This window comes from Haliotis rubra, unplaced genomic scaffold (assembly GCF_003918875.1).
Source record: "Haliotis rubra isolate DU_JTF1 unplaced genomic scaffold, ASM391887v1 Scf10, whole genome shotgun sequence".
Taxonomy (NCBI): domain Eukaryota; kingdom Metazoa; phylum Mollusca; class Gastropoda; order Lepetellida; family Haliotidae; genus Haliotis; species Haliotis rubra.
The window spans coordinates 2,010,763-2,037,288 of record NW_025764892.1 but is presented as its reverse complement, the minus strand read 5'-3'; the positions used below and the strand labels follow the sequence as shown (position 1 = coordinate 2,037,288).

Here is a 26,526-nt window from a genome sequence, read left to right as displayed (position 1 = left end):
AACATTCTCACATCCATGGCCACATCACATGATGCGTCATATTTTGAATATTTATTCTAAATAAATCGTAATTAAGTGCACTCGTCATATATCATAATATTGTGTGCAAAACATATAACTTCTTTATTCCATATGAATATTTAGGTTCACATTTGTCTTTATTTGATTTATATGATACAACAGTGTCGCAATTTCTAATAGCTAAGCTTGTGTTTTCAATATGATGATGCTGACTCCCGTTAGACTAGAAGGTTAAACCGAAATGTTTATGAATATAAATTGTTTTTATATTGCAGCAATAAAAATTCAAATTACTGTCTTTTCGTCCATCTTTCAAAATAAATAATATAGCTTCAGTTTGTTCCTGTGTTTTTATTTGGACTATTCCATTATAATGTGTAGGTAACAGGTAGTAGATAATCTGTTCACTGAACCGTAAATGTTGTTGTTTTAAGGTGTCTGCGAACTGGCTGTCTGCGTAATGGGAGGACACCGAAATACCTACCTGCCCGACCGCCCGGGACGGCATAGTTTCAACACGTACTGCCCTACTGTCGTGTTAAAATTTAGACATGTATATGAAGTAATAACATGAATTCAAGCATTAAACACAAATCTGAAATAAACAGTTAATTCTTTTCTTGCATTGGTATTATGTTTTTCAATATTTTACAAGTTTTAATTTAATTATACTAAGTAAGTAGTATTTTTGTGGGCAGGGAAGTTTTGGTCAGGGCTGGCAAGTTTTACATTTAACCAGCCCTGTTGTCTGGCTGAATGTTTTTTGAGTTTCATACCCTGCTAAATTCAATCGACATTGAGGCAGTGTGTTCCATTTCAATAAACAGGTGCTGATAAAGTGCTCCTGCGTAAATTACGTAATCAAATCATCAAAAGATTGCTGTCTCAATAACCAGGGGCGATGAGGTAAGCTAGTGGTTAAAGCGATCGCTCGTCACGTCGAAGACCCGGGTTCGATACCCCACATGGGTACATGTGTGAACCCAATTTCTGGTGTTCCCCGCCGTGATATTGCTGGAATATTGCTAAAAGCGGCGTAAAACTAAACTCACTCACTCACTCAAGTATCGCATGAACATTGTAAAACATGTCACTAATTTTGCCTGTGCGACCCAACCCCTCGTGTTACAGTCCAAGTGAGCACTGCCCTCCGAAAACGTACTGACGTTCGAATCCTATGATCCAAATAAATATTACGGTTATTATGCGCCGGAAACGACGCGTGACGGACGGACTGACATACCCCTATATCCTTGTCTCAAATCGCTGCGGGGGATAATAACGATACTAGATATATCACATAGGCGGACCCAGGAAGTTTAAAAGGGGTGGGGGGTCTCGACACACACACCTTCCCCCACCCCACGGCTCCGCCAAAGAAAAACATTAGATCTAACTTCAATGTGGTCTTTAGTCATTTTCAAAGGGGGTGGGGATGGTTGGACACCCCCCACCCTCTTGGATGTTTGTTACTTCAAGAAGTGGAACGTCGGCTGCTCACATTGCTTTCCCGATTTTACTAGGAAATTGACATAATTCAAGCAATTCGAATTGATTATAAATGCTTCATTCGTGTAATATGACGTTGTAAGTCACTTAAACGTAAATGAAAATTGGAACTATCATGTTTTGACAGTTCGGACGACTTACTTAACATTTTTTAGTTAATCATAAGTCAGAGCGACAAACTTTGCCACCTGTCGATAGGCTTACACATCAGACATATTTTCTAATTACATCGTCTACAAAGGCCTGAAAGGCTTAAATGACGAATATAACTGCCAACTGAATTATGACCCTTACTGACAACGACCATAAAGATACAATCCACATGCCCCGTGGCCTGAATCCAAATTTACGCTTGTTACGCTGCTTTGCCAATCAACGCTGGTGGCGTAATACCTACCACGTGACATTACGGAAGCGGAAATACGACTTTGATAGACTTTTAAATCTTCAACACACGCAAGAGTCTCACATTGCAAGATGTCGGCCACCGGTCAATGGGAAGTTGTTGGCAAGGCTAAGAAGGACAAGGCACCTTCTAGGCCTATGACTAAAACACAAATTAAGCAGTTTGTTGAAAACATGCCAAGGATCGAAGATAACGGTAATAATTTTCCTTAGTTCAAACTTGATGCTTGACACATGCTGAACCCTACATTTATTTGATCAACGTCATCACCTGTGACTGTCAACTGCACAGGCAGACACGTTTTTCAAAGCTGTTGAAAATATGTTAAACTTAATTTGATTTTTCCCAACCGTGCATCAGTTCCTGTCACTATAGTACACAGGTGATAAATAGGCGCTACAAAGATCTAAATCGTTTATTGAATTCCAGTCCTATCGGTGTTTGAAATGAACTTGTGTTGTGCAATATGCCATGATTCAAGGATTGATGTGTCTCAGATTCAGAAAATACATGTTTCTTGTGGTCAGCTAGAAATTACTTTTAAATATGATATTGGAAATTCATTATTGATTCGGTTTTTTGAAAATGAAGCAAATCATTGGAATTGTGTTATTTGTGATAAACATTCATTGCATAATGATTATAGCGAACATAATGAATAACAGGAATTATCAGCATGATCATTGTTTTTAAATATATTTTACCACTATTATGGTTATATCATGTGCGTACAACCAGAATGACAGAGATAATTATGAACATTATTTTTATGACTGTTTGATTGCCAGTTCAAATCCCAGATTCAACATGATTATGGTCCTATGATATTCAGCATGTTGGTTTCACGAAAATGGTACCGGTTAATGCAGAACATTTCTTCAACCATTGGCCGTTTTGACACTAACACAATAAAATAAACTGTTGTGACAAGTACAACAAGCAGCCACACATACATGCACATTTCTGTATGTGTAATAACCATGAACACAACATTAAACTTCATTTCACCTAACCTTATTTGCTGGATTAGATTAGTTATTTTTCCATTTTCAGATCCAGTGAAAGAGTCTCATTCAATGTTTGATGCATTCATTGCTAAGGAGAAAAAAGCTGATGATCGTGGAAACAATGTAAAGACCAATGGTGTCTCCAAGAAGGTCACACAGCCAAAGAAGAAGAAAGTAGAGACAGAAAAGAAGGAAAGCAAGCCTAAATCACTCGATGAGGCAATTGCTAAGGTACAGAATTCTAGTGTGGAACTTCTCAAAGCAATATCTTTAATTGTCATTTATATGTTAAGAACCATTGATTTCTTTTTGTTAAAATAACAACTCAAGCATAATTGCTTCCACTTTAACATCCACCAGGTTTTACTGGATACAAAATATTGCATTCTTTATGCACAAACAAAGCATAGGAATGGGTGCAAATAATATTAAGTCTACAATGCCTTGTGAAGGTAAATGAATGTGTGTTGAAGTTATAGAAGCTGATGAAATAAAGTATGTATATGAGGTGGACATGATGTATGTGATATTTCATCTCTCCTAAGGTAAACAATCAATGTTCAGACAGTTCTCCGCTCAACTTACCTGTTAACATCAAGAATGTTTATGGCAGTGACATGCCCTTAAATTTATATATGAAGATCTCATGTCTTCATGATCAAACTTTTTCATTGCAGATTGATAAGGCTGACTTGCAACTGATATTTAATCAGTCACATGAAAGCTTTCCAGAGAATCCTGATGTATGGCTGAAAGATCTGGCATCATTCTTGAATCTCAAACTAGAAAGAGTACATGAAAATGATGCTGTCTTCAAGGATAAACCGAAAGGTATTCAACATTTTTGTTATCTCCAATAAGAGGGAGCGTGTATGACCAAATGGTCTGCGGCAGCACTATTTTCTCTGCAGAGTTGTGTCCCTTGTTCTCAAAGCTCTGCTGGTCATTTGTTGCGAGTTCCTGAAGTCCTGATTACAATCTCTGGTGTATCAATGGCATACAAGTTCTCATGGAATTCACCAAAGTGGTTAACATCTAATGATATGTGGGCTTTGTGACTGGAGTTTCCTGCCTCATTAACCAGTGATATAACCGAAATACAGTCTACCCTGGTTATAATGCCACCATTTGTCCAGGAGAAAATGTGGCATTATATCGAGGGTGGCATCATAACCAGGTAGGGCAGTTAGAGACCTTATGCACTGTGCTGTTCAAAGCAATGTTATTCCCATATCACTTCAGACAGTCATCTTCCTACTGAGTTCAGTGGAGCTTTGTTGTTAACACGTTCACATCGCTGTGATGACGTCGCATCTACTCCAAATTGTCACATCTATTGCAGTAATGAAGTTGTCAGTCCATAAAACTTGTTTCTCTTCATCATACCAACTTCTTAATGCAATATGAAGAAATCAAATGAATGTCAATGTTTAAATGTGAAACAAATTGTTTATTTACCATAAAAATGCCTTTTTGTCAAGGGGCAGTGGGGATAGCCTAGTGGTTAAAGCGTCCGCTCGTTAGCCGAAGACCCAAATTCGATTCCCCAAATGGGTACAATGTGTGAAGCCCATTTCTGGTGGCCCCCGCCGTGATATTGCTCGAATATTGCTAAAACCAAACTCACTCACTCACTCCTTTTTGTCAAGAATGTTCAAGGGCTACTCTTAAAAGTCTTAGCATGTCTGGACAATGGTCAGTTTCATTTGTAACCAATCCTGAGATTGTGACCTCAGGGATTATCATAGGTAAGTGAATGCAAACAAAATTGACCCATTTGGCCTATCAGATATGTGTAATATTTAATACACAGAGCATCTTGTGTTACATAATGACAGTTATTCCTATTTCATCATACCTAGATTTCCCCTTGTGTAAGTTGAGCAAGAGCTGCCAAGAAGTTTTGATCTCCTCCATGAAGAAATGTTCAGAACAAACACTGGAGCATCTCTTCTACCACTGTGTACAAACTATGCTGAGTGAGGCTCAGAAAGGTGAGTACTGCTGCTTAGATGTAGATGTTGGATGTTAATAAAGTTTAGTATGTTAACCTTCATGTAGCAGTCTTTCATGTTAGTCATGTATCATATGGGAGAATGTTTGTGGTAGCTGGTAGGACTGTAACGATTTACTCCCATATTCAGTAAATCCAATTGTATCCATTCATGAATTCAAATAAATATTCGTGATCACTAGATTCAATTATTTATTGTAGTAAGGATAGTAGTGAGTTTTGTCAGATCATTTGAACCATGTACATCAGTCAGCTTGTGTGCATGATGGGAGGAAAAGGAAAACAAGTTTTTCTTGGTCACAACTCAAACACTTACATACAAATTTAATGTATTATCTTGGGTCTTGGGAATTTTGTGTATCAAGGGACCAATCTTGACTTGATAACAAAGCAGATGTTGCTTTGAATAGTGTGATGATGGTAATGACACTGTGTTTGTTCCAGGCTTGGCTACCTATGGCTACAGGTTGTTCCTCCAGTCCCTGGCCTTCCACAAACCAGATATCCCTCTCTCCAAGTTCCCACAGGCGAGTTAATATGTGGTCTTTCGTATCGATATGATATTGCAATGAAATCTTAAGAAAAACAATGCAACTGTCAGTGTATACATTTACCATGCTCTTTGATACCTATATGACCTATGTAACCATGGTGACTTCAGTACCTGGATCTGCTCAAGACCCACCACAACAGACCTGTGCGATGTCTGAGTATCCTGTGGGCTCTAGGCCAGGCTGGTGTAAAGAGACTCAGATGTGGTCTCAGAGGTGGGTAACTATTCTGTATGATACACTGTTAAACATCAGATTTGCATTTTCTGCAGTCTGTATACCTTTAGGCATGTTAAGGTAGATGCTTATTTCATCTATACACTTTAGGTATTCTGTATTTTGTGCAGCTACTTTTACAATCTGTTTCATGTTCTGAGCTAAACACACTAGTTCCAATTTGTTGATGTGTACAGTCATAAATTATTGTAATATTTTTCAGCCATTGTTGGAAAATGTCAAATCCTAGATGCAATCACTATCAGATATTTATTCATGACCTGAAAAATCATATTAACATATACAGAATGTCTGTTTGAACACCCTGGTTAATCTTCTAAAATGCCCTGTTATTGTAGTGTGGTTGGATCTGATGATGCCAGCCCTGGGATACCGTTCCATTGCTCCTTACTGTGTGGAATACCTGGAGAACTTGTTCAGGTGAGAGACATTCTATACAAGAGACTATCATCAGTAATGCTCACAGGTTGAAACTCATAATCATGCAGCTGAAAGGTATCAGGGATACCTTTGTTGATTGCATTTTCCCATTTCTGTGTAGTGAATACATGACAAACATATATTGATTATCTGTCCTGGTGAATAAATGGTGTAAATCTATGGTCAGGGACTTCAATCAAGCACTCATGAGCAACAGCGGACATTTTAGAGAAGAAAAGTGAGAAACACATATCAGATAACCTACAGATAATCTGCACTGGAGGCATGAGCATGATGTCATGAACATCATATCATATTGTTTCCACAGTGAAACACGGATATTTCATGGCATCAACGACTGCCTCCGTGGTGTAGTGGTTAGAGCGTCCGCCCGGAGAGCGGAAGGTCGCAGGTTCGATCCCCGACCGCGTCATACCAAAAGACGTTAAAATATGGTACTTGTTGGTCCCTGTCTGGCGCTCGGCATTAATGGGTACAACAAGGACTGGTCGGCTCGGAGTCAGTATAATGTGTCTGAGTGGGGTATTCATGCTTCACTGCGGCATGGTATGTCAGTGGGCTAGCACTATAAAACCAGCTTCTGTCTGGGCTAGTACAAGCAGCCGCACATACACATACACAAGCATGCACGTCGTCATATGAGCGAAATATTCTCAAGCACAACGTTAAACCCAATGTCACCTCACCTCACCTCATGGCATCAACTTACCAAAAAGCGTTGAGAAATGGTAAAAAGCAGATAGTAATAACACAATCATTCTGTCATTATGAGTACTACTTGTCATGAGCTAATTTCCTTCTTACCAGCTGGCATAAAGAAGTGCGCCCAGCATTTGGCTCCATGACCCTGAGAGACTACTTCCAGGTCCTTGACATATTGTTCAACCCTGGCACCAACATACAAGGAGATCTGAGGAAGAGGCTGCAGGCACAATACCCTAAAGTGAAGGTGAGGGGGATACGGTTTAAGGGACACCTTCCTATGCCTTTTGTAACATTATTTTGGCGTACTATTAACTCTAACCGAACTCAAGGCCACTGATGAATGTTTAAGCAAAGGAAGTTTTCATTCTTTTGATATGTAGAGTATTTACTAAATCTGAGAAATAACACTGATGTTCTGACAACTTCTGCCTGTTCAGTAGGACCTTGTCATATATGAAGGGAAGTTATATATTGTATCGCTGAAAACTGATGTTAATCCTCATTAATGAACTCTCCATCACTCATTAAATTCTTTTGATAGTCATATCTCATTCCAGTATTTCTTCTGGTTTGAGGGGCGGTGGGGTAGCCTAGTGGTTAAAGCGTTGGCTCGTCACGCTGAAGACCTGGGTTCGAATCCCCACATGGGTACAATGTGTGAAGCCCATTTCTGGTGTCCCCCGCCGTGATGTTGCTGGAATATTGCTAAAAGCGGTGTAAAACCAAACTCAGTCAGTCAGTCTACTGGTTTGACAGTGTATTAATCAGAGCTCACACTGAACTGTCTCCATCACACTTCCTGTGGGTGGTTTAAATGCTGTACCATGACCTGCCTACAACTTGTGTTACTGTTGTAGACCATAGCATTTGGAGAAAACCCAGCCAAGTCTTTGAGGAACTTCTTCCCCTCATTTCTCTCAAGGGCGTCTCCGTCATGTGTCCCACAGTTGAAACATGAGGTAAGCCTATCGACATCACCATGACATCATCATGTTCGCAGATTTAACCTTGGACATGTAACAGAGTCCATGTCAGAGCATTTTGTGATTTGTGGGTGGAATAGATCCCAAGCACTGTGTACTTGTTTTCAACACTGTGGCTCATAGAGTATGAATTCTGACTAGGCGTCCCTGCTGTGATATTGCTTTAATATTGCTAAAAGTGGTGAAAATCTCACTCACTCACTCACTTTTAAATTGTGAAACTTAAGTTAAGGGGGAAACAGATTGTGAGCAATGTCTTTGAAAAACATAGTCATGTTATATATTGAAATGAAAGAAATCTTCAAATATTGTTTTTCACTCTCCAGCTGCTGTCTAACTTGGTGACATGTCTGCTGACAGATAAGCTGTCCTTTTCAACATGGTGTCAGATGTACACAAAACATCTGCCACAGTCAGGGTAGGTCCCTTACATGAATTTGTTTCATATGGTTGTTGTCCCCTGCCACAACGCGGAACGGGGGACTGTATTCAGCGGCTTCCGTAAACGTATCGTCCCGATTCTTGTTAACGCGATATCTCATGAACTGTTGTACCCAATGTCTTCAAATTTGGTGACAGCCTACATTAGGGGATTACCCAGACACCAGTAGATTTTGGTCACCTTGACCTTATTTTCAAGGTCACCACAACACTTTGAACACTTTTCAAACTCTTTTTAACGCGATATCTCATGAACTGTTGTACCCAATGTCTTCAAATTTGGTGACAGCCTACATTGGGGGATTACGCAGACACCAGTTTATTTGGGTGACCTTGACCTTATTTTCAAGGTCACTATGACACTTTGCACACTTTTAACTCTTGTTAACGCGATATCTCATGGACTGTTGTACCCAATGTCTTCAAATTTGGTGACAGCCTACATTGGAGGATTACGCACACACCAGTTTTTTGGGTGACCTTGGCCTTATCTTCAAGGTCACCACGACACTTTGACCGCTTTTCAAACTTATTTAAACGTGATATCTCATAAAACATTGCACCCAATGTTTTCAATTATGTTGACAGCCTACATTGGGAGATTAGGCAGACACCAGTCATTTCAGGCATCTTGTATGTGACCAAAAAATAAAAAGTAGTAAATATAGATATTCCATTCTTTAGCAGTGGGGGACATTGCCATATCAGTGGCAAACACTTGTTTTATATAATCCGAGAAGACTCAACATGTTCATATTTTCTAGCAGTACAAAATGTTTGTATGAGACATTGTGTTGTGAAAAGTGTTGTATATTGATTGGTAATGGTATTTTGTAAATTAAGAACTACATGTCATGAAATATCAGGTAACTAAGTGAATAAGAAGATAAACACGCCCTAACTACGATCTTTTCCCTCGGGGGTTTCAGAGTCCTACTGGAGCACATCAACAGCAACTGGGACACATTATGCAAGAAGGTGGACAAGAAAATGTTGAGAGAGACGCTGAGGTCCTTCTCTGTGACAAATGATGAGATCGCATCCCAGAGCCGCAGCATCCCAGACGGCCATGAACATTGTGCTGTAGTCTGCAGGGTCAGTTGTCAGAAACTACTTCAAAGCTGTGCTTGAGAAACATAGTTTAAAGTAATTCAAACGTATCATGGTTATATAGGAACAAGAATAATGTTGTTGCTTTTTCTGATTTGCAGGAGCTGCTACTGAAGTTAAGTCAGAGTCCATTTCCCTGGTTCTCTCTGATATTCTCCATTGTCCTTGTCATTGGAGGCATCGTGGGATATGACATATACACCAGCCCCAGTATCGAACGTAAGTTGTGATTCATCTTGGCAGTTTTGGGGGCGTAGGGTAGCCTGCTGGTTAAAGGTCCACTCGTCACGCTGAAGACCCTGGTTCGATTCTGCACATGGGTACAATGAGTGAAGCCCGTTTCTGGTATCCCCTGCCATGATATTGCTGGAATATTGCTAAAAGTTGAGTAAAGCCTTACTGAGTCAGTCATTTTGGTAGTTTTTGTATCAAATCAAAATAGGTTTGGATTACATGCTTTTATTGTGGATGTTGGTCTTGTTTGCTTGGCCCTTAAATGACAAGATATGACAGCATCAGTAATAAGAAGATATCCCATGAAAAAGTTTCCATGCAGCTGAAGGATGTATTAAGCACATCATGTGAACCAGATCTATGTATTTCTGAAGGCTCTCGAACGGTAATGTTCCTGAACAAGTATGGTATCTTGGCTGTCCTGGAGCAGGCCTGGAGGAAGATACAGATGTTCTTCTCCAAAGTGATTGGGTAAGTACAGTGTCTTCATTGCATGATAAAACACCATATTCTGGTGCGTTTGACAGCAGTATGCATGTTATTGTAGGAGGTTTTCACCTGCCTTGGTAGGTTTGATATTTTACACTGCACTCAGCAATATCCCTGCTAGTTGACTGTCTAGATAAAATAGTCCAGTGATTATCTTCAGAAACGATGGAAGTATTTGGTAAGGATGACTTGTATCGAGCATCTCTGACCACCAGACTCTGTTAATGAACTCATTGGACAAGTATAGATCTTCACAAAGTTTGCATGGAATGATCAATTAAGATTTAATATGAAAGAACATTTCCCTCCTCCCGTCACAATAATGACCGCTGGTCATATTCACAGCTGGCTGAGGGAGAACGTACCACTGATGTATGCCACTGTATGTGAGAAAGTGGGCCCGTATGTGACACAAGCTTGGAGGAAGTCGTCTGAGTTTGTTCTCTGGGCGGTCGACTCCAGCAGACCCTACAGGCAGTATGCGGTGGCGAAAACAGTTCAAGCTGTTGAATGGGTAGGTGGTGTAACATATGCACAGTGCATTATTGACTGTGCACCACACTTTGGTCTGCAATACTTTGTCATGCTGAGTGTTGAATCACATACCTGTCAACTCTCACGCATTTCCAACTAAACTCATGCTCTCACGCCATGCTCCCATTTTCTCCCGTGGATATTTAAATTCAAACATTTTGAATAAAATGATCGCGAAAATGATACTGATTCACAAAAGCGCAAAGCTATGTCATCTCTTAACCTTCTTAGAGTTGTTCCTAAGTTTTGGTAAACATATTTTTTTTGGTAGGGTTTCACCCTGGACCTGATCAGGGCCTATGGTCCCTGGACCTGGGCTTGGGTCATTCTCACTCATTGGGCAGTCAGCAGTGGGAAATAGCCACTGGCCCACTAGCCCGTAGCTAGTAAAAATCCAGTCGGGCCAGTAAATCTCCACAGTCTCCCGACTGGCTAGTGAATTTTCATGTATTCAGATATGTGTTTTCTTATTTGTTTTTGATGGTAATTTACCTTTTTGTAATCTTTTGCTTAGTTTCTACATTCAAATTTTGGGCTAATGAATTATTTTGTGGGCTAGTAACGTTTAGTCATAGCTAGCCTGACTGGCTAGCCAAATTTGGAAACTATTTCGCACACTGGCAATCAGGGGTTGGCAGCTCTGGAATCGTTCACTTTCATTGTGGAAATTGAGCTGTTGATAGATGTGGATAGATAAAACAGTATTTTATTACACGCAAGGGAATTCATTTTCGAAATGAATGCAAATGTTATATAAAGCAATGTTAACATAGAAATCAGACAGCTAGATATATGTAGTACAAACAGGACATATGATTGTCACTGGAAACAACACTGATAACAGCAAAACACAAAATGTGACTAGGTATTGCAGCGCCAAGAACCACTTCATCATGTTGATAGACAAATATTAGTGGGGATAAAGATCTTGGGGATCAGTTTGTTCCAAGATATAGTGTTAGTTTTTGACCCTCAGAAGTTCAGACAGTATTCTTGCTCTGAACTTCTGTAAGCATGGCATGTTTTCATGAGACAACTTAAGTGCTGAGTCTGATGATGGCCAGAATGGTTGCAGAAAGTGATCCTATTGCTATAACCAGTGATGACTGTAAGCCTGTGTTAAAGAACGGGAGTTCTGATCAGCTAAATGCTACAGTAAACTTTCTTCAATGAGGCTATAATCTATGTGATAATGTGTAATCATATCCTTGTGGTATTGACTGATGTTGAAAGAACAAACCAAAGGTTTGCCAGGCCATGCTATATTATGCAGAGACATTTTCCTTGATGTTTGCTTCAGGATCAATAACAATAACAAATGTACATTACAATCCTATTTACTTCCAGCTGCACTCACTGAACCCCGACTTCTGGTCACAGCTTGGAGGATACTTTTGGCTGTGTTGGGGATTTGTGAAAACCAACTCATTATGGTTATGGAAATACATCTTACACATAGCTGGCATTGCGTATTCCTGGTTGTTACAGAACGTTCTGGTGTAAGTGATCCATACTTGCCTATAAGAAACATGGATGTAACATGACTGCATTAAGTAGCACCTGGAATGTGTGTTTTATCTTAAGGCTTTTGAGTAGCCGAAGAGTTTACATATTCATTAGTCACTAAGGGACATGGTCATCAGTTGTATAAGCACAACAGTTACCATTGATCAGGTTCTCCTTAAACCTCTGATGGTGTGAGGTGAGGTGAAATGGGGTTTAACGTCGTACTTGAGAATATTTCGCTTCATATGATGATGTGCATGCGTGTGTATGTGTGGCTGCTTGTACTAGCCCAGACTTAAGCTGGTTTTTTAGTGCTAGTTCACTGAGATACCATGCCTCAGTTAGGCATGAATACCCCACTCAGACACATTATACCGACTCCGAGCCGACCAGTCCTTGTTGTACCCATTAATGCCGAGTGCCAGGCAGGGACCAACAAGTTCCATATTTTAATGTGTTTTGGTATGGCGCGACCGGGGATCGAACCAGCGACCTTCCGCTCTCCGGGCGGATGCTGTAACCACTACACCACGGAGGCGGTTACCTATGATGGTATATTAGAATGCTGGCCAGCCTGATCAAGCTTCTAGGTTGGTCAGCACTATAAGCGTGCATGGGGGGTTTCATGAAAGTGGTGAACATCTGAGATTTGCATCACTGATGGCTTTCTTCCCACATTAACTTGACACACACAGATATAACTGGAATAATGTTAAAAGATGGGTTAAACCCAATGCACTCACTTACTCAGAAAGCCAAGGTTTGATTTCCTGGATTTATTCAACTGGTGAAGCATATTCCTCAGGTCTTTGTACTTTAAAACTTGATAACGTTTGGAAACATGTAGGTAAAGTTATGTAAAGCACCTATACAAGTCACAATGTATCCTGTTTGTTTTCATTTGTTGCTTTATGTCTCTTGCAGGGGAAAGTTTACTCCTGAAAATATTCAACAAACAACATCTTGGAGCCTTTCTGTTGTGCAGAACTATACAGTTTCATTTGTGGGCTGGTGTGGCAATGTTTTCACACAAGTAACAGCCAATTAACTCTCAGCATTGGAGGAGGAAGATGCAGCTCTTGTCTTGTTGCTGGTGGTTGGGTTCGCAAGCTCCATCTTTCAGCATTAGCTTGGAAAAGCAGAAATGTGAGAACATTTCTTCATCAAAAGAATGTATTTATTACATTTAATTGTTCATGTTCTTTTCTCAGTGTATGTTTCTTGTTCCTCATGTGTTTTAAGTTCATATTCCTATTGATGAAAGTTGATATTCATTACCCATCACGTTTCAGGTGATAGTGATCTTTCTGATATTAGAAACTTGTCTCAAACATGTCAAGATGATCTGTTTAGAAACATGATCATGTTATTTCCTGAAAAATAGATTTTTTTGTTATTAATTTATCTTTTGGAAGTCCAAAATAATTTATGTAGAATCATCACTGATTTGTTATGAGAGTTTGTTTTATTGTTCCTGGTAAGTTAAAGTAATCGTTGAAAGAAGCATCTCTTTTCGTAAATATATTTTTTGCTATGGTCACAAAATTTTAGTCATGGTTTCCCTGACAACTGTAATAAGACTTTCATCTTGGACAGGTAAATATTTTCAGCACATACATAATGTTGCCGAGTGCTGCATTAAACAACAAATAAAATAAATTTTATCTAAGTATGATGATGCATTTTGTGTTCTCTAATTGAATTGAATTGAATAGTTAACATGTAGTCAGTGATAAAAACATCAGAGTGCTATAATCTGACTGTATGCCTAAATTGTAATGTATGATTTCCTGACATTAAATCATGTAAGAAGCAATATGTTCACCCTTCCCTTAATGTGACATAAGATATTCCACTATTGAGGAAAATAGTGCAAACATATTACCGGTATGAAAATTACTTTGTAATTATTGCTGTATGTTGACGAGCACCCCATCCTCGACAAGATCAATTAAGACCCCCTGTGGTCGGGGACCATGGTGCTAATTATGTAGATTGCAGCATATTAAAGAACATAATGTGCTTCCAAAATTACAAAGTTATTTAGGCACTAAGCCTTTGAGCAGTATCTAGTCATGAATATGCAGGTTTTTTTGTATTTGTATTACAAGTATGTATCAGATGATCATACCATGAAGCTTGAGCTGACATTCTAGTAATTTGGACCCCTGAATTGTCTCATAACTAATCATTGAATTACATTTCTATTTCATTTAGTAGACGTAAATATTTGGCTGTCTGTGTCATTAAAGAGAAACCTTGTCATGTAGAAACGTTTCCTTTTAACTTCATCATTTGTAATTCATTCCATGATTCAGTACATCATTTGTATGTGTATAATAACATACTTTAGATTATAAAGTGTAACAGTGAGAACTGTTTAAATTAACGTAATATGACATGCATGTTCTAGACTCTGTTCCAGTGGAATATTATTTTTCGGATTGGTGCCAAAGACATTTACAATGAAACATTTATCAGTATGAGAAGTGGCAGGTATGTGTTAAGTTCAAATAACAATTTGTAATACAAAATAACATAACATGTTGTTTGATGCAATTATATTTTATTTTGTGTTTGTATAAATGTTGAAAATAAAAGACATTTTCCATATTACAGTCTATTTCTTCACTTTTTGTTGGGGAAAAATCAACTTTTGTAGTTACTGTTGACATCGACAACATAAATTCAGCAAAGCAACTTTACCGGAATATGTCATCTTGTTACCCACTTGGATGACAAAAAGACTGAAACACCTTTCAGTCAACCTCAAAGACTTGTCAACAATTCAGGCAAAAAACCCAGTTCACTCCTAAAGCTTTCAATAAATATTCCTTAGTCCTGAAATGTCACTACACACAGGGCTGGTCTGTGTAGCTGGGAGTATCCTGTTAATATCACAGATTGGCTGCAACAGTCCTGCTGTGATCAGCTGTGATCGGGGAAGAACAGTTTCTGGGTGTTTTCATACATGGTCTCTGCTAGCTGCCCGATGTCCTCATTTCTTGCTCCTGCCATCACTTCCAGCACTTGTCTAGGAGTCAATAAGAATGTATGATTACTTCATAATACAGATATTTAGAGTGTGTACTTAAAACGATACTTCATACATCACTATTTTCCAACCTCTGAAATATTCTTAGGCTGACAATGCTGTTTCTGAATAAAGCATAAAAAACATAAACTCTCTCTACTTGTAGAGTATGGAGATGGCAGATTTTTCATGTTTACTGACGAAATTGATGTATGTCAACTTTTCAACCTGAAATATTTTGCTGCAAATAATGTAAGAACCACAACATGTTATTTATCAGCGTAAAAAATTTGAATCATTACTTTGGGTAAAGAGATGCTTCTGAATATAAAGAAAATCTGTAAACAGCAGGATCGTGGCCAAACACAGATTATATTCCTCAGGTAGACCAATAAGAATGCATCTTTCTTAACTGAGCTGGTTGAATGCCTTGCAGGTTTTTGCCTGATGTGTGAATGCTTTAACCACTAGGCTACCTCACCACCCCAACTGGGTCTGAAGTAAATCGACTGAAGCGTCATCCAAATGGTCAAGATACAAATAGGGAAGGCACAACCAGCTCAATGTACCAAAACATACCAACTGGCCTTATTGTTAACTAGAAATGTGCACATATAGTAGAATCAACAGCAAGACAGGGTTGAGCAATCAGATCATGTTGTGGGAATGAACTAAGTCAAAATGAGCTCTGTTTTGTTTGTGGTTTTAACATCACATTCAGAAATACTCCAGCTACATGACGCAGTCTGTACATAATTGTTTCTCAACCAGACAATACAGTGACAATACAGACAGTACAGCATCTGGGAAAATATGACTAGCATCAACCTAGTGAATGAGCCTGACCACAAGATCCCATGATAAGCATGGGCTATTGAAGACCAGTTATAACTCGGATCACAGGTATATGAACTATCTATGCATGTCTTTTTTTATCCCCCGCAACAACGTAGTTGCTGGGGATATAGAAACGAGTTCCGTCCGTGTGCCCGTCACACTTTGTTCGAAGCATACCTACTAAACTATTTGTGATATCTTAACCAAACGTGGTACACATATCAAGCATGATCCATAGATGTGCCATTTGATGGTTAGACCCAGATACAAATTTGTTTTTTGTGGTTTCCGTGGAAACGTTACTTAGGCTGTGGCTATGAGGATGTCATCTTGTTGCATTTCCATGGCAACAAGTTAGGCTTCAACTGAATTTGGTGGTAGTGGTACTTTCTGGAGCAGATCTTAAAAAAACTTTCAACACTCTCCTTCCACTTTGCTATATACACTCCAAAACATTTGACATAATCATAACTCGTAGACATATTCATAAAGAGTATTTTGCCATTGTGGGGGATATTGATGACTTTGTCTTCTTGTTAACATACTATCCAAAGACTTGGTGACTTACATTATACATGCTGGTTCATTCCTGCCCTTGATACAGGATCCCTTCTCCCACCTCTCTTTCTTCTTGAGGGGAAGGACGTCTTAACGTATTCTTGAAACCTGCATGTGTCGGCCTCACATCACACCAAGGGGCATCTGAAGAGGTATTTGGTTAAGTACTATTGTCCATCCATTTAAGGGAATGAATACAACATACTTGAAAAGGGGAGTGATTGTGTTTTTATTCTGATTTTAGTAATAGTTCAGCAAATTCAAAGCATGTACTCAAAGCAGGCAGTACCTTCACACTTTGTACTTTGAGAATCTGAACCAGACCTTTGAGTTAATGAGCAACTAATCTATTTAACCACTGTGGTACAAGGAAACGAAAAACTAACAGATTTAACGAATTAGCATTTATACCTAAGTATTATTGCTAGAAGTTTGCAACAGATGTACACTAAATCAACGAGTGAGTGAGAGAGTTTTGTTTTACGCCGCACTCAACAATATTCCAGCCATATGGCGGCGGCCTGTAAATAAACGAGTCTGGACCAGACAATCCAGTCATCAACAGCATGAGCATCGATCTGCGCATTTGGGAACCGATGACAGGTGTCAACCAAGTCAGCGAGTCTGACCACCCCATCCCGTTAGTCGCCTCTTACGACAAGCATGGGTTACTGAAGATCAACATTCTAACCCGGATTTTCACAGGTCCCAAATCAACGAAACATTCTAGTTCACATTACAACAAGGACAAATATCTACGTTACGTTACTTTACAATAAAACTGAAAATAGAACAGACATATAATTTGACATTTGTGTCAAAATAAATATCTCTACAACAAGACCATGTTAAAAACAAATATGAACACATTTCTCACTTTTTGTTACAAAAAATTGAAATAGTTACACTTATCTAGGTTGAAATCTTTCTGGTTACAGGGCTCTATTTAGTGCTTTGTTACTTGCACTGGTGCAACCCAATATTACAAAATGCCACCTAGTTATTAGTCTAACTTGCGCCAGATGCAAGTCAATTTTTGAGACTTCAGCTGGAAAACAGGATGATGAGAAACTGACTTGGAAGAGTGACTCTGATGACTGTATGAGCAGTGACTGAAGGACTTACTGTTCATGAAATTTTAAGAAAAAGTAAGGTAACTAATCTTATCAGTCCCAGATTTCTTTTGTTATAATGTTCTAAACTATCATTACCAAAACTCAAGCATCATATTTTATACAAGATTTTCTATTGAGCAGCAGGTGCAACCTGTTTTTATCTGATGCAACAAGGTTTCTACCTAAGGTTGCACTAGGTTATTTTTCTGCAGGTTAATGAGTTCAGCTGCTACTGCACATATATTTACAGGGATGAGAATTTTCTGCGGATCCGTGGAATTCCGGGAATTTCATAAGGCCAAGGGTCATTTTTGTGAATCATTTAAATCTGTTGACAATTGTATGAATGTGCTTCAGCAGATTTAAAGTTTTTTAATGGTTGCTGTGTTCATATTGTCATTTCTGAGCCAGTTTTAAAGGTCTAAAATGAGTAAATATCAGGAGCTTCCGCTAGTTTTCAGAGTTTTTCTTAAAACTTCATTCTCATCCCTGTATTTACTGCTTCTATCCATGATTTACCTGTTTCTATCATCAGGCGCTCTGTTGGGACGGTACACATTGCTTCAATGTTTTCTTGTGTTTTCAAAGAGCTGAGATGAAAAGTTGTGTGTTAGGCAAGAACTAAACATCTGTCATATGTTAAGGTCTCATCCACAGTAAATGTAACATACATGGCCAAAAATGATGTCTCGAAATTCTTTTCTTTTCTTTTTACCTTAATGTGCATGCTAGTTTCATCATTGCAGTACAAGTAGATAAAAGCAGATGATTGAATGTCTGTCAACATGCTCAAAAACTGATTTTTTAGTTTTGGCAAAAGATATGAATAGCATGTATCTAATTTTAATATACAAACAAACTCAGGCGAATTCAATGGCAAAAGGATGATAGCCTATAATCTGTCTCACAGTCCCCTCAATCACATTATTTTCCTTTCTGCCCAAACGGTTTTGCAAAGCAAAATATCTAAATGCAGAAAGTCTAGTCTTCCCTTAGGATCCAGTCTGTTATCTTCCACAAGAAAACTAGTTCACTTCTGGTGCTGGGATACAAAGTAACTACTGGGACTACCAGTTAGTCTAGCAAAGCCTCACCAGCCATTGATTCCTATATACAGGCCCTGGTCCAGCATTGCAGCCACCTCCTCCTTCGTCCCTGTGAAGGAGTGCACCTGCAATGGTAGGAAAGATGTCTGTCATCCAAAAAGCAGACGGTCACATTGCTATTTATAGTAACATCATTGATGACATCAGACATCAAGTGAGTCCTACTTTGCATAACCCTTGTGACAAGGGGTTACTTCCCCCTGCTGTGCCAGGATCAGCTCATCTCAGGTTCAAACCATTGGTTATGACACAAGGTTGTCAGTACCAAACCAAGCTTGTGAGTTTCAACAAAGAAGAAGAAATTATGACTTGTTTCAACTAAATAATTTTTTGCCATATCTTCTGACTGTAAGCAGGAAAAGACACTAACAGACAGACGTGTACATGTCAAACACAATAAATCTCTCTGATAGTGAGTGTGTGAGTTTAGTTTCACTCAGCAATATTCCTGCTATATGGCGGCAGTCTCTAAATAATTGAGTCTGGACCAGACAATCCAGCGATCAACAGCATGAGCATCGATCTGTGCAATTGGGAACCGATGACATGTGTCAACCAAGTCAGCGAGCCTGACCACCCGATCCCGTTAGTCGCTTCTTACGACAAGCATGGGTTACTGAAGGTTCATTCTAACCCAGACCTTCACGGGTCCCTCTGACAGAGAAAGGTAGTGACCCGAGAAGTATAAGTACTTAATACAGTTGTTCATGTGTCATTAACAGATTTTCATGGCTGAAGAAGTTTGATAAATTATCAGCTGAACTTTTCAAATCTTGTTGAAAACTTTTATACAATTTCTACACAATTCAGAACTAATGTAAGACATGTTGGCCATTGAGCCAGTACCAGCAAGACGAGCAACCTTACCACTCCCCCTTTGAACCTGTCCCTATTTCTGCTGATGATGTCTAGGAATTCTGTGCTTGAGTTGCGACAGTGCAGAAACATTGGCAAATGGATTGCTTCAGTGATGTCAAACTGCTTCTCAAAATACCTGAAAATAGTGGTCAGATTCTAAATGCTTGTACCCTCAGAACATGATAGTCTTTTTGTTTACAACATTCAGAAATTATTTTCATATTTAGTTACTGGTACATATCAGTAATAACATCTACTCACTTGAGCTGTGTCTCTCTGGGGCAAAACTGTAATCTGTCAAAATCTGAAAACAAGACAAGCATAATTATGTTACTTCATGAATCCATATCAGGAAAGCATGGCTCACTCTTGGGAATCTGTTAAAGAGAAACAGAGCTATAATGGATATGTATTACTGAAACACAACTTTGTTTTAAGGTATTTCTATGGAACAGGATATTTTTCTCACTTATTTAAAAAGGTGAAAACTATCTCACTACAAAGATATATCTCAGAATTGTAATTATCTTATTCTGATAAAAGAAGTGTAATCATGTCCATTCAACAAATCCAGAAATAATGATAACTGGAAACCACTACCAGTGCTCTAAGGAAATGTTTACATTACACACAATGAATTTCATATGGGCAAGTATGAATGTACTCATGATAGGACTCAGTCATCTTAGGACTATGAATCTCCTTGTAGATGTAGTTGTTGGTTATATAGTCACTAGATAAGTCTCCTACCTAGTCCACACTCCCCAACTGCCACCACCTTGTTCCTGTTCTGTGAGATCATCTCCATGAGGTCAGCAAGGTACTTGTCGGGGTCACCACTCTTCTCAAACTCCTTACACCTAGTTGGATGACACCCCACTGTGCTGTACAGGTTATCTGCAATACAAACACCAGCATCTTACACTAACACCAGCATCTTACACTAACACCTAGTAGAGTGCAGCCAACACCTCCACACCAATCAAGAAACAGACAGCTAATTCATGCACGACTGTGAGTCCATGATTATCTCTATTTTGGGATCAAAGCCAGTATACAAATGGAAGAAGTGTTTACAGCACATGGCCTGTAACTGTCTCAACCTACAGGACATGGCCTGTAACTGTCTCAACCTACAGGACATGGCCTGTAACTGTCTCAACCTACAGGACATGGCCTGTAACTGTCTCAACCTACAGGTGATGGCCTGTAACTGTCTCAACCTACAGGTCATGGCCTGTAACTGTCTCAACCTAACTGTCTCTGTCTCTCAAGGACATGGCCTGTAACTGTCTCAACCTACAGGACATGGCCTGTAACTGTCTCAACCTACAGGACATGGCCTGTAAATGTCTCAACCTACAGGACATGGCCTGTAACTGTCTCAACCTACAGGACATGGCCTGTAACTGTCTCAACCTACAGGACATGGCCTGTAACTGTCTCAACCTACAGGACATGGCCTGTAACTGTCTCAACCTCCAGGACATGGCCTGTAACTGTCTCAACCTACAGGACATGGTCTGTAACTGTCTCAACCTACAGGACATGGCCTGTAACTGTCTCAACCTACAGGACATGGCCTGTAACTGTCTCAACCTACAGGACATGGCCTGTAACTGTCTCAACCTACAGGACATGGCCTGTAACTGTCTCAACCTACAGGACATGGCCTGTAACTGTCTCAACCTACAGGACATGGCCTGTAACTGTCTCAACCTACAGGACATGGCCTGTAACTGTCTCAACCGACAGAGGCAGTTACAGGACATGGCCTGTAACAACCTACAGGACATGGCTCAACCTACAGGACATGGCCTGTAACTGTGGCTCAACCTACAGGACATGGCCTGTAGTCTCAACCTACAGGACATGGCCTGTAACTGTCTCAACCTCCAGGACATGGCCTGTAACTGTCTCAACTGGATATGGCCTGTAACAGGACATGGTCTGTAACTGTCTCAACCTACAGGGCATGGCCTATGGCTGTCTCAACCTCCAGGACATGGCCTGTAACTGTCTCAACCTACAGGACATGGTCTGTAACTGTCTCAACCTACAGGGCATGGCCTGTAACTGTCTCAGGACATGGCCTGTAACAACCTACAGGACATGGCCTGTAACTGTCTCAACCTACAGGACATGGCCTGTAACTGTCTCAACCTACAGGACATGGTCTGTAACTGTCTCAACCTACAGGGCATGGCCTGTAACTGTCTCAACCTACAGGACATGGCCTGTAACACATGGCCTGTAACTGTCTCAACCTACAGGACATGGTCTGTAACTGTCTCAATCTACAGGGCATGGCCTGTAACTGTCTCAACCTACAGCACATGGCCTGTAACTGTCTCAACCTACAGGACATGGCCTGTAACTGTCTCAACCTACAGGACATGGTCTGTAACTGTCTCAACCTACAGGGCATGGCCTGCAACTGTCTCAACCTACAGGACATGGCCCGTTAAAGTCCATGGGTCTACCACATTATCCAAATACACACACCATTTGTCTTGGCCAGCTCTAGGGCTTCAGCTGCATCCTTCAGAGAGCCACCTGTGATCATGATCTGGAAATGAGAGCAAGAACGTTGATTCACTCTGCAGTCAGTAACATTGTGGCTACGGGGGTGTAAGTAAGTCTGGACCAGTACAAGATACACTCATCAATACATAGCAGAGGTTGTAAACACTATGTTCCTCCATCAACCCTACCTAAATACAACTTTATGTAGTGCTGACATTTGTGACTTATAAGTCAGCTGCTGAAATGAGCCCATTCATTACTCATGGAGGACAAATGAGCCCTAATCCATGCATTCCTTTTTGAGAACCCCACAACTGCCTGTTATAAGTATTTGGCACATGTTGAAATATTTCTGTTTGTGAGATGTAATGGTAATTAGAATGATGAGTGGCTTAGCATTGGCCAGTGACCATCACCTTGAACCAAGCTATGTCCTTCATTGGTCAAAACTGAATGAAATAAGGCCCGTTCGACCAACCAAGACTGGTTAGATTTCAGACGGAGAGTCTAGCTTTACAGCTAGCCAGCCCGATGGGCTGGTAAAAACTTAGATGTTATATCAAGAGCCATATCTTGGTGTCTGGTCTGGTTAAATCCATTTTGGACTGGTAACATTTTGAAGATACCAGCCCTGATGTCTGGCTGGGTTTTTGGCTTATTTCATAGACTGATATATATTCACAGGTAATGTATACAAACTTATAAAGTATTAGTGATGGTCCACAGTGTACTTCATCACTGAATCAAGCCGTCTGATGCATTTACTCTTCACGTGCAACTCAAAAGAGAAATCAATTCAAAAGAGAAATTCAGGAAAATCTAATAGGATTGTACTCCATAAAACTCAGCCCCTTCTTTCTCTCATGTTGTATTCTTTTGCACAATTAAGTGAAATGTAGCTGCAAGCATACTGAGATATTAAAACACCCTTGTATATTTTTGGAGATAATATGTATCACATCACAAAGGTTACCTTCTGCAAGCCACCATCGAAGGCCCTCTGCAGTACATCCTTGAAGTCATCTGCACCAAATGAGATAGCAATTTTTAATTGCAACCAAGCAGTGTGAGGATGTGAGTGGCTTTTACACCTTTTAATAAGTTAATGAATCTGCTACTGGATAGGCTTTCAAAGACAAATTTGAAACGATGATAATTCTTTAGAGCAAATCGTATCAGCTGCTTTAGAGATTACAGTGTTATATGTTAGAGTCCTTTAAATTACTTACCTTCATGCTTCTTGGACCCATGGTAAACTCCTCTGAATACTGGATCTAAATAATATACATTGTGAATACAAGTTATTCTTGAAACAAGAGAAGAGGCTGAGAGAATTTCACTTAATTTACAAACTTATTGGTGTATGAAAACAGTTAATAGATGGCAAGAACATAAATAATAAGAAATTATTGAAGGTTTCACATGAATCCAAGAACCAGTTTTAAGAATATAAATATATATGTTAAATAATTATGGTCTAAACTAAGAATTACCTGTCAAGTTGGCTCCAATATCTAGATGTCCAGAATGAAAACAAAAATAAATGAACAGCTGCACATGAATTCAATACCAAAGAGTTTCGGACATAGACATATAAATATAAAACGAAAATAGTACAATATTTTGTAAACAATCCATTTGTTATTGTATAAAGCCACACTAGCAATATCGTGATGTGACAGAGAGGTTATCTTATTAGGTTCAATATGCTGTGGCAACCAAACACACTAAAGTACTGTCGGAAATGCTAGAAAAATGCTTTTTGACTTATATTTAAAATTCAGAGGTATTACAGTTACATAAATAACAAATATCACTTTAAGAAACATCTACCTAATGAAGACCGAGGGAATAAATTTTGAGACATGCCCTAAAATGTGTTTTTACTGATGAAAATACCAAAAACTTAGAAAAATAACGGGTAGTGGGACGTTATTTGATACAAACATTAACTGCCTGTGTTACGTCATCAGCATGCACGGTATCGACAGGTGAAATTGACACCTGAGCACACGCTCGGGGAAGGGGTCATCTCAATAGATGTTTTCTTCAAAATGTTGAATATGTGTACGTATAGTATACGTATTGGTTATGTAAGGGATCATTTGTGTATGTGTGTATGTGTGTTTGTTTTGAAATAAACATACGAATTACTGTACATTGGAGAGATTCCTATCACTTGTGTTATCTTATCAATTGATTGTAGAAATGTGCAACGTTTTAATAAATGTTTTGCATGTCAACAGTATATTTCATTGCAAAAATATGGATGTAATTCAGTCAATTTATTCTAGTTGTGAACATTGGCCAAAGATTTAACGAAGTCACTGGTGTAGCTTCTTTAGAATATATATATTCTTCTCCTCATAAAGTTTGTAGACCGCCCGTCTAAGTACTCCCTTGTCAAAGTTGTCAAGGATGGTTTTATGTCCCGGTTTTGCTTTTGAGACCGTCCCTGTCTTGTCTGATTTGTTTACAATATTGTAAACTTGTTGGTAAGACATACCAACAGCTCTACAAGTTCTGTAATAAACCCTTTCTAAACTAATGAAAGGTTTACCTCTGTCTTTTTCAAGCACAATAAACTTATAAACCTTTGCAACAATTGACTGCAAATAGTTGGCCATAATGGACGCTGTGATAAAGATGTGCATGCATGACGGGAAACTTATTTATCAAGACTTAACATTTATATTAATATTTCTTCAATAAAGAAACGATAATTAAGTAAAGTAACACAAATATTCAACATTTATTTGTTAAAGAAAAACGTTGATTCATATTTTTATACCACCTGTATTATTAGCATACCGGTAAATGTAAAGACTATTTCAGATTTCTGTTGCTGAACTCTGAAAAAATCTTAAGTTGTTGTTTTGGTACCATATTCTCTCCCGTAAACTGCCCTTTAAATGCATGGGAATGTTAAATCGATTGAAATAAAAATTAGGTACACTATAGGCGAGTTGATATATTGACAACATAGTACATTTATCACCTTTATCAAAGTATTAAGGCTAAAAAGCATTTTTCTAGCATTTCCGACAGTACTTTAGCACCTTTAGAGCAGTTGTGACATTCACAAATGTTTAGTCTAGATTTGTATTCCCAAAATACTGATAGGGGTCCAATTGTTCAATAAATATCTTCGTGTTGAGGGGTTAAAACATGTGAGTAACTTATTTATGCTCTCCAGCACATATGCCATCATCTAAGTATTTATAATGTATGTTTGACAACCCCTATCATATTACTGAGAGTAAGCACTGACGTCCAAAAGCAGTGTATCAGACAATACCTATAATCAGGTTGGGGCAACCTACCGATCAGCCCATAATAGGCCAAACAGGATATTATAGGCTGTTCTGCCTATTTTGCTATAGGCCGATCGGGCTATATTTGAACATTTTTCTAATTATTTCACAAGCTATCAATTTCCGCACAAAATGGTTTTATATGATAATAGAGATGAATTGTTAATGGACCTCCTCAGCTTGAAAAAAATAAGTTTCTGGTCAAAATGGAAATTTATAGCATGTTCAGGAAAAGATGTTTCATTAAGAACACAATTTTGCATACATTCTCCTTTTGAAAACTGAAACTGAATATCTATGTCATTAATTTTCAGTATTATAGACTTATCTTTAATTATCAATTTCCAAACTCCTTTATTATGTGATGAAAATTCTCAAAAAGGGTTTGAATAAAAACCTTAGGACATCAAAACTTGAATGATGTAAATATCTTCATGCGGAAATGCACTACTTCAAATTTATTTGATAAATATCATAATTATAGGCTGAATAGGCAGAACAGCCTATAATATCCCGTTTGGCCTATTATAGGCCGATCGGTAGGTTTCCCCAAACTGATATGTTACCGTGCATACTGCCTAATTGATACATTCATACCATGTCATAAAATAGTGTTTAAAGACACCCATTCGGTCACGTAGCAGCTGAGTAGGGAGCTTGGTTTGTCATTTTCAGGTCGGCTGGCACAAACCTTGTCGGGGATTTTTCATGTACTGAGTAACCTCATGAACATGTGTACACAGTGTTGTGTGCTTTATTATGCTACACGTGTACTGCATGTCACTACTTCAGTGAGAATTGTATCTGTTTAATCTCTAATTACCAATAAACTTATAAAGATGTCTTGTTGCACCAGCCATTATAAGCAAATTAGGAAACAATCCTATTAAAATATTACACTTTCCACGTTTCGAGTCAAGTTCCAAGGGAGGCCACTCTCAACACTGTTACTGTTAGATATATACCGCTAATATATTTTGACGCTCGCCG

The 26,526-nt window shown here is 39.0% G+C and overlaps 2 protein-coding genes across 2 annotated transcripts; one reads left to right on the top strand and one right to left on the bottom strand.

The window, feature by feature from the left end:
• The first annotated feature begins 1,974 nt into the window (after positions 1-1,974).
• LOC124256849 (transmembrane protein 214-B-like) lies at positions 1,975-14,801 on the top strand. Its single transcript, XM_046690853.1, has 16 exons — positions 1,975-2,131; positions 2,990-3,174; positions 3,621-3,774; positions 4,806-4,937; positions 5,402-5,484; positions 5,619-5,724; positions 6,084-6,165; positions 6,994-7,135; positions 7,749-7,850; positions 8,201-8,292; positions 9,245-9,410; positions 9,527-9,644; positions 10,034-10,130; positions 10,494-10,662; positions 12,030-12,181; positions 13,113-14,801. The coding sequence occupies exons 1-16, from the start codon at positions 2,008-2,010 to the stop codon at positions 13,234-13,236; spliced, it is 2,028 nt and encodes a 675-aa protein (XP_046546809.1). The 5' UTR covers positions 1,975-2,007; the 3' UTR covers positions 13,237-14,801.
• On the bottom strand, positions 14,738-26,464 carry LOC124256956 (putative deoxyribonuclease TATDN1). The gene is given in 14 exon segments (XM_046690950.1): positions 14,738-15,222; positions 16,628-16,694; positions 16,697-16,715; positions 16,718-16,761; positions 18,252-18,322; positions 18,827-18,903; positions 19,706-19,832; positions 19,958-20,000; positions 20,447-20,593; positions 22,202-22,265; positions 23,196-23,245; positions 23,452-23,496; positions 23,716-23,736; positions 26,360-26,464. Coding segments are annotated over 14 exon segments (918 nt in total). The 5' UTR covers positions 26,397-26,464; the 3' UTR covers positions 14,738-15,116.
• Positions 26,465-26,526: the final 62 nt, after the last annotated feature.

Coding starts and splice junctions, on each gene's coding strand:
- LOC124256849 (XM_046690853.1), top strand. CDS start 2,008: ATGTCGGCCACCGGTCAATGGGAAGTTGTTGGCAAGGCTAAGAAGGAC. Junction 5,485..5,618: donor CTCTCTCCAAGTTCCCACAG/GCGAGTTAATAT, acceptor TGGTGACTTCAG/TACCTGGATCTGCTCAAGAC. Junction 9,411..9,526: donor ATTGTGCTGTAGTCTGCAGG/GTCAGTTGTCAG, acceptor TCTGATTTGCAG/GAGCTGCTACTGAAGTTAAG.